The sequence below is a fragment of the Littorina saxatilis genome, linkage group LG15, assembly GCF_037325665.1.
Source record: "Littorina saxatilis isolate snail1 linkage group LG15, US_GU_Lsax_2.0, whole genome shotgun sequence".
Classification (NCBI taxonomy): domain Eukaryota; kingdom Metazoa; phylum Mollusca; class Gastropoda; order Littorinimorpha; family Littorinidae; genus Littorina; species Littorina saxatilis.
This window is the reverse complement of record NC_090259.1, coordinates 14,715,677-14,723,555: the sequence shown is the minus strand read 5'-3', so window position 1 is coordinate 14,723,555 and position 7,879 is coordinate 14,715,677. Positions and strand designations below refer to the sequence as shown.

The window sequence follows — 7,879 nt, the reverse complement described above, 5'->3', positions numbered from 1 at the left end:
TGAAAAGATAATAAAGATTTATTCATAAATACACGTAAAACTATGTTGTCTCTGCTACTATTTTACCTTGTTCCAAATCAAAGACAGCAACTTCTCCGTTCAAGTGTAATCCAAAGTCGAGAACACCAACAACGAGCAACAACGTGCCAGACTTGTTGAACTGAGAGGACCTTGTGTATCGCCATTGGAACCGTGCCTTCATGTCAGCAGTGAAACGCAGCGTGCACGGTGTTCTGGCGTTCCACACCTACGACAGAAACACACACACACACACACACACACACACACACACACACACACACACACACGTACATTTCTTTCTTTAATGAACAGTTATAAAGAACCAGCACCACTGGAATATGGACCGGCACGGTTGGCCTAGTGGTAAGGCGTCCGCCCCGTGATCGGGAGGTCGTGGGTTCGAACCCCGGCCGGGTCATACCTAAGACTTTAAAATTGGCAATCTAGTGGCTGCTCCGTCTGGCATTATGGGGTTAGTGCTAGGACTGGTTGGTCCGGTGTCAGAATAATGTGACTGGGTGAGACATGAAGCCTGTGCTGCGACTTCTGTCTTGTGTGTGGCGCACGTTATATGTCAAAGCAGCACCGCCCTGATATGGCCCTTCGTGGTCGGCTGGGCGTTAAGCAAACAAACAAACAAACTGGAATATGTTAGCATTTTGGGAAAACCTGAATGTAATTGTTCAGTACATTGGAAGAGTGATTATGTTTAGACTATTTACTCCTCATGGCTTTGAAAATGACGGTGTATATTTGACTGCAGAAGGCGTTGTGTGTTCTTTGTGTTATGTACCAACATTTAATGTTTCATGATTGATCTAATAACATTTACTTGACCTCAAAAACTTAAACTGCCGACTTCAATTGGCAAACTACTGATCTGATTGTCATGAAAACTGACACATACATTTTGGGGGATATTTGATTTTGCTTTTCTTACTCAGTTACTTGACAAACCGTTTTGATGATGTCGTTTTTGCGTTTAAAGAAAAGTCGATGAGGCACAATATTTGTGCAAGCCATTTCTTCGAAATTCATACCAAGTAGTTTTTGACTCGGTCCGACTATGAGTTAGCATTTCAACTTTATACTTTGAAGATAAGAAGATTAAGTGTCGTTTAAAGTTATGTTAGATTTGTAACTTTTTCGTATTTGTAAACGAGAATTACAAAAGTGATATTACTGTTTCATTATTATTTTGTTGTGTTCGACAATGAAAATGTGCTAAATGATACATATTTCCAAGAAATATTTAACAAAGAGTGTTACCTTGACTGTGCCGTCTTTAGAACACGTTGCAAACATCTCGCCGTTGTGAGAGAAAGTGACGTTCAGCACTTCATCCTTGTGCTGCAACACTTCCTCACACAGCACTGCGGGAGATTCGTCGTACAGCCGTCGGTACTCTGCCCGCCAGGAACTCGCTTGTGGGCTCAAGGGGACTGACTCTGGGACCTACACACACACACATACACACACACACACACACACGCACGCACATACACACACAAACACACACACACACACACACACACACACACACACACACACACACACACACACACACACTTAAACACAAGTGTTTACTATGTGTGCAGCTTTTGTGAGTAGAATTATGTACCATGGACAATGTATCATAGAGAGTAACTCTTCAGTTTAGAGTGTATATTGCCCAAAATAAAATCATTCACATTTGAACACAAAAGCAATCTAGAAGATTCTGCTACAAAACAACAACAACGAAGATTGTCCAAAAATCACAAATGTCAGCCCACACTGAAAAGGAAAACCCACCTTAAAATCTCGCTGAAACATTGTCTTCCACAGCTGTTGATCGAGGGCGATGCGCCTTAAGCGGGAACAGGTGAGAGAAACGCACCTCACGCTCTGCAGTAGCAGTGACATGAACACCTTCAGATGCAGGCTGTCTGGCAGATCCAGCACTGAGAGAGTCTGCGCTCCGCCCATCGTCTGTACTACCTGACACATGAAAACCTGAAAATTCGTTTCTTCCCGCGTAAACAATCGGCTATGTCAAATTAATAGCACTTTACACAAAGTCACACACAGAGAGTACAACATCCCTACCCCTTGTGCTCAGACACAGATTACCCCAGATCCTTCACCTCAGCCTGGCTCTCATTCTGTTCCTTTTTCTTGGGCATCACTAGGTGATGTGAGGTAATATTGTAGAGTTCCCGACTAGACCAGTTACAGCTTTATAACATGGTAATCCTTGTCTGCTGCAGGGATGGACAGAACAATTACCCATCCCCCTGGCATGATAGTAAAAACAAAGCGGGTCGGTCGGGGAATCAGAAACAAAGAGCCTGTTGTCATTGGCCTGAGGACTCTAGCGTCGTTTTAGGTGAAGGATTTCAATTTGAAAACGTGTTTATCTTGTCATTGTTACCTACTGGTGATCATGCATTATTGGTTTCATTTAATAATGCATCTTGTTAATTAGATGCAATACATTTTGTTCATGAGAGCACTTTTGTCAGCGTCTCTAGTGTCCTTCTGGTTGACGCTTTGGAAACGACAAATTAAAAAATTCCACAAACTCTCCAACGTCATACACACCTACTATGATTTTTTCGTTTCAAACGCATGGAGATGAATGGTCCTTTCAGCCGTACTTGTTTAAAAATAATCAGTGTCGTTGCAGAGCTTGGCTCAAAAACGCGCAAATGGAATTTATCTTGACGTGAAGTATCATATCCACCCTCTCAGCAAAATAAAACTCACTCCAGCTATACATGTAAAATAGAATGTCTAGAACCCACATTCAGGCATTCATTCTCAGCCAACACCCGTCCCGAATCTAACTTCAAGCTGACAACAAGAAAGCAATGTACGTTACCCGATTATGGAAAATCAACTCCGACGTTTGAATACACAAAACGCTTTCCGGTCGTGTCGAGATAATACTGCATAGCAGAGGTAGGCCTACCTACCTTTCTCAACCTCAACTCGGTAGCGTGACCTCAGCCATAACTCGAAGTGAATCCAGCAGGGCTACAATTTTGAACAAATAAACAAACGAACGGACAAACAAACGAACCAACAAAACCGAAGTAGCTTTTTTTGAGTATTCTTTCTAGTTGAGTCGAACAAAAAAACCATTGTGCGGCACATATTTTATAGAATGAAAACTGTAGGTCTGCCTTTCTCCGGGGTTTTAGGACGAAAGAAAGAAGGGTTATTCTCCAGAGTTGTCTACCAGTGGAGACCATGTTACGAAGTTGGCATTGCCTTATTTTACTGAGACATTTTAACCATACACACTGATTTTATTAATAAGAACTGGTTCCATATATCCTTGGCCTGCAGGTAAAGAATTAGAAATACTTGCACATAGTGTTTGTCTACGTTCTGTAAATTACGAAAGTTTTACAGAAGTCAACTTCGTAACATGGAAACCAAATGTTGTGACATGGACTTGAACACGGACAATTATAAAACAAATGACAACAGATGTTGCATGCCTGTATCATTATCTTAAAGGAGTAATACTGACAAAAGCAAAGAGAATACATTCTAGTTGCCATTTAATATACGTTACAATCATTTAAAGAACTGACAATGCATGTCACAAAATGGTACACAACTGTGGAGAATAACCAACAGACACTGTATACAGACTATGTTGGTGAAAAACATCCATGCATGTGCCCCAAAACACTGTCTACAGAATATATCAGTGTCTACAGACCGTATGAGTCTAGGCTTTGCGAACAGTAAGCACACACAAAAATGCGCAGTACATACATACATTAAACGTCTGACTTAGTAAGGGCACGACTTTAGCAATACTTTCATTTTGAAGCAACGTTCAAATTTGAATTGAAAAGTACATTGACGTAGCAGCCCCGAGATGTACTCACCTGGCCAAAGTAGAAACAAGATTGCGTTCAGTCTCTGAACAGCTTTACTCCTTATTTCTCCTTAGCGATTACGACTTGGCTATATTTTTTTTTCCAGAACCCCTCCCTATTCCCGTCTCCGTGTCGATCTATAATTACATCTGTGGATTCTGAGAATAATCTACACATAACGTGACAATGCGTCAGATTTGTTTTTAGACTAGGGGTGTGAAGTAGTCAATGGGAGTTACCGTAACGTCGAATATCAACGTTTAAAGGCACCAATACGGAAGAGAAAGAATAGAGACCCGTGCAAGCTCAGCCAGTATGGGCATGCACCCAGAGACTGTGGTCTACTCTTCAGTCATGGTCCTAAGAGGACGTTAAACCTATTTAGTCAGTCAGTTAGACTTGGTCAGTCTCTGCTCTGACCCCGTGGAAATGACCTCGAGTCATATACGGAAAGAAGAGTGACCATGCTGAGATTTATTCAGTGTTAACGAACCTCTCGAGGGGTTTATTCTCGAGATTCATGTTGATCTCTTCTACCGATATAAGGCCGTCTTTTCCTTTATCAACTAGAACCTTCCTAGCGTAGACCGCTGACTGCAACAGGACTGTAGTTGGCAACGACTTACCATTTCTGCAGCTTTCAGGGAGGACATACACAACTCTGCCACTAACTTGCTTTGAACCTTGTTTCTGTGCACGTTTCACGTTTTAATTCAAATATTTACACACGGGTGTACATGTATATATACATCTGTTCCCAAAAGTTAAACAACCCTGATATTCAATCCGAAATGCAAAACATTGTATTTAAAAATGCACCAACAATAATTTTACTGCTAAAATAACAATAATAGTGTTTAAAATAGTCAGGCATGGTCATGTGTTACTGTTCCAACTTTGCTTGGCGGCGCAATTTTACAACTGTTTCATTGTACTTGGTTGGAGACTAGGAGGGGAGGAGGGGGTAGACAGGATGTAAATGACAAATCCCTGATCTATAAAAAGAAAAAAATACACAAATAGACACATACACTACAGAGAGACGTGTAGCAAGATGTTGCTGCAGACATTCGAACAACGATCACACCACCAGGATTTGTCATATTCGTCCTTCCGAAATTCCCAATGAGTAGACCGTGTCTCCGTGTATAGATAGTTCACACAATCCACGGATCACTTAATAGTCGATTCAAAGTCAGTGAAAGTAGTGCTATACATGTCTGTGGTGAAAGGAAAAACTGACAGGTAAGGTGTTTGTGTTCAATGCAGCAAAATACAGTATTGTTAAATTAATGTTCTCCTGGAATATTGCCACGACAAAAAGACACGTCATAATTATCACATTATGCGTGATCACAATGTATTATCAGTACACGAGGGCATGTGGGTCCCTAGACTCCTGGGACCCTCTATAATCTCGCTGAGGGGGTCCATGGACCCTCTAAAAATTGAAAGTGGGGGTTCCGGGAACCTCTAGGTGGGGCGTCCGTGGGGAGCTCTGATATAGCATGTAGCATAGGCTAAAGAGCCGCTCACGCCAAAGGTGGAGAGGCTACGAGGGTAATCACACAGCGTAGAGAGATCGAATGTTTTACTTAGGACTGTCAGTGTGTGTGTGTGTGTGTGTGTGTGTGTGTGTGTTTGTGTGTGAGTGTGTGTGTGTTTGTGTATGTTTGTGTGTGAATGTGTCTGTGTTTGTGTATGTTTGTGTGTGAATGTGTCTGTGTTTGTGTATGTGTTTGTGTATGTTTGTGTGTGAGTGTGTGTGTATTTGTGTATGTTTGTGTGTGAATGTGTCTGTGTGTGAGTGTGTGTGTATGTTTGTGTGTGAGTGTGTGTGTGTGTGTGTGTGTGTGTGTGTGTGTGTGTGTGTGTGTGTGTGTGTGAACGTTTGCGTCTGAAATCTTACAGGTAACTGCTCTTTCGGGGTTTTTTTCTAACTGTTTGGATAACTCTATTAAATAAAGTCGTTTTTACCCGTTAAGTAACGTTATGGCAGCACTGTGAGGCGACTGCATTTTTCATTGGAATTCATTGACACTTTTGTCAATCATTCTTTGGCTAAGTCCAGATTATGGGATTTCATGTCTAGCTTAATAGGCTCACACATTTTTTTCCGTGTTCAGAATAAATTTGCAGTTTCTTTATTGTATTACTTGACTTTGATAACATGCTCACAGAAAAGGAAAAAACTACCTTGTTACGGAAGTTATAGGCCTACATTTGGCATGTTCTGTCGAATTACAGATGTACATGTCTGTTTCTCACACCTACACTCCCTTGTTTCCCCCCAACAAGCTTTTTTATTTCAATCTCGGGACCTTTGAAGGCATTGAGAAAAAACAGTTACAAATGACAACACACACAAAACAGCTTCACTTCTTCTTCTTCTTCTGCGTTCGTGGACTGAAACTCCCACGTTCACTCGTGTTTTTGCACGAGTGGAATTTTACGTGTATGACCGTTTTTACCCCGCCATTAAGGCAGCCATACGCCGCTTTCGGAGGAAGCATGCTGGGTATTTTCGTGTTTCTATAACCTATATCCAATAGATTAAAGGTTTCCATAGAGAAATAACCAAAACATGATTACAAAGTCAACAAAAGTAGATTCGTAGAATCGCCCAAATCAACGAAAGTCGTTTGTGTTTTTGGTGTGAACTTCGTTTCACCGCCAACCGGAAATGACGTGTACGCAACATTTGTGATGTAGCACTTCCTTATATGGCACGAAACGAATGTGGTTGGTTGAAAAAAGCCTGTACTAAATAAGCATACTATGTATATTTTCTTTTAATTGATAATTTTTTGCTGAAGTGTACGCATACCTGACACTCATTACAATCTGTGTGATAAATTCAGGAAAAAAATTCCCACTGGGAACAGGAAACAGCGAGGCGGTTGAGTTTTGGAATGTGTCCGGCCAGCAGAAGGATGCTCTTAGCTTATGTAAATGCCTGTACATATCTGTTGTGATATGCGTGATGGTTTATGTATGAAAGAAGGTCTTTCTTTATTTGGTGTTTAACGTCATTTTCAACCACGAAGGTTATATCGCGACGGGGAAAGGGGGGGAGATAGGATAGAGCCACTTGTTAATTGTTTCTTGTTCACAAAAGCACTAATGAAAAAATTGCTCCAGGGGCTTGCAACGTAGTACAATATATTACCTTACTGGGAGAATGCAAGTTTCCAGTACAAAGGACTTAACATTTCTTACATACTGCTTGACTAAAATCTTTACAAACATTGACTATATTCTATACAAGAAACACTTAACAAGGGTAAAAGGAGAAACAGAATCCGTTAGTCGCCTCTTACGACATGCTGGGGAGCATCGGGTAAATTCTTCCCCCTAACCCGCGGGGGGTGTTAGTCGCCTCTTACGACATGCTGGGGAGCATCGGGTAAATTCTTCCCCCTAACCCGCGGGGGGTGTTAGTCGCCTCTTACGACATGCTGGGGAGCAGGGGGTAAATTCTCCCCCCTAACCCCCGGGGGGTGTTAGTCGCCTCTTACGACATGCTGGGGAGCATCGGGTAAATTCTTCCCCCTAACCCGCGGGGGTTATGAAAGAAGGTATCATTAACAGAAGGCTGAAATACCCAAGATTGAAATATAAGCCTACAATGCACCAAACATACAATATTTTTAACACAAACGCTAGGATCTTTTCAGAGGTTTCTTTTACCATCACACTTTTTAACGTTGAAATGAACGAAGGAAAAACGAAAAAAAAAGATAAGGAAAATAAGTGCAAAAGAATGTCTTTTTCAAATAACCAGGGAAAATTGGGCGAATAGAACGACGAAGGCAAAATATGGAAATGATAAATGAGAAATGGGCAAAACACAGCCCATACACTCACAAATAAAGCATGCCTCATAGATAACCCCAGAAAAAGCTAGCGTGGAGGGGGGCAGAGATAGGTGATTCTAGACTGCCTTATACCGTTGCTATTATCGGTACCACCAAAAAAAA

General features: G+C 41.5%; 1 protein-coding gene and 1 long non-coding RNA gene across 4 annotated transcripts in view; both read right to left on the bottom strand.

Annotated features, from left to right (window-relative positions):
• LOC138948647 (F-box/WD repeat-containing protein 5-like) overlaps positions 1-4,156 on the bottom strand; it is a 15,367-nt gene extending 11,211 nt beyond the window's left edge. The window contains exons 1-4 of one of the 3 annotated variants that reach the window (XM_070320219.1): positions 3,909-4,156; positions 1,816-2,016; positions 1,291-1,476; positions 67-247 (exon numbers count right to left, since the gene is read on the bottom strand). In XM_070320219.1, the coding sequence (XP_070176320.1) occupies positions 67-247; positions 1,291-1,476; positions 1,816-2,010 (562 nt within the window). In that variant the 5' untranslated portion in view covers positions 2,011-2,016; positions 3,909-4,156. The remainder of the gene's footprint in view (positions 1-66; positions 248-1,290; positions 1,477-1,815; positions 2,017-3,908) is intronic. The other 2 variants (XM_070320220.1, XM_070320221.1) reach the window with 2 other exon arrangements.
• Positions 1-7,333, bottom strand: part of LOC138948655 (uncharacterized) — a 163,877-nt gene extending 156,544 nt beyond the window's left edge. The window contains exon 1 of the long non-coding RNA XR_011450052.1: positions 6,940-7,333. This is a non-coding gene — a long non-coding RNA (uncharacterized lncRNA). The remainder of the gene's footprint in view (positions 1-6,939) is intronic.
• Between the last annotated feature and the right edge of the window lie 546 nt (positions 7,334-7,879).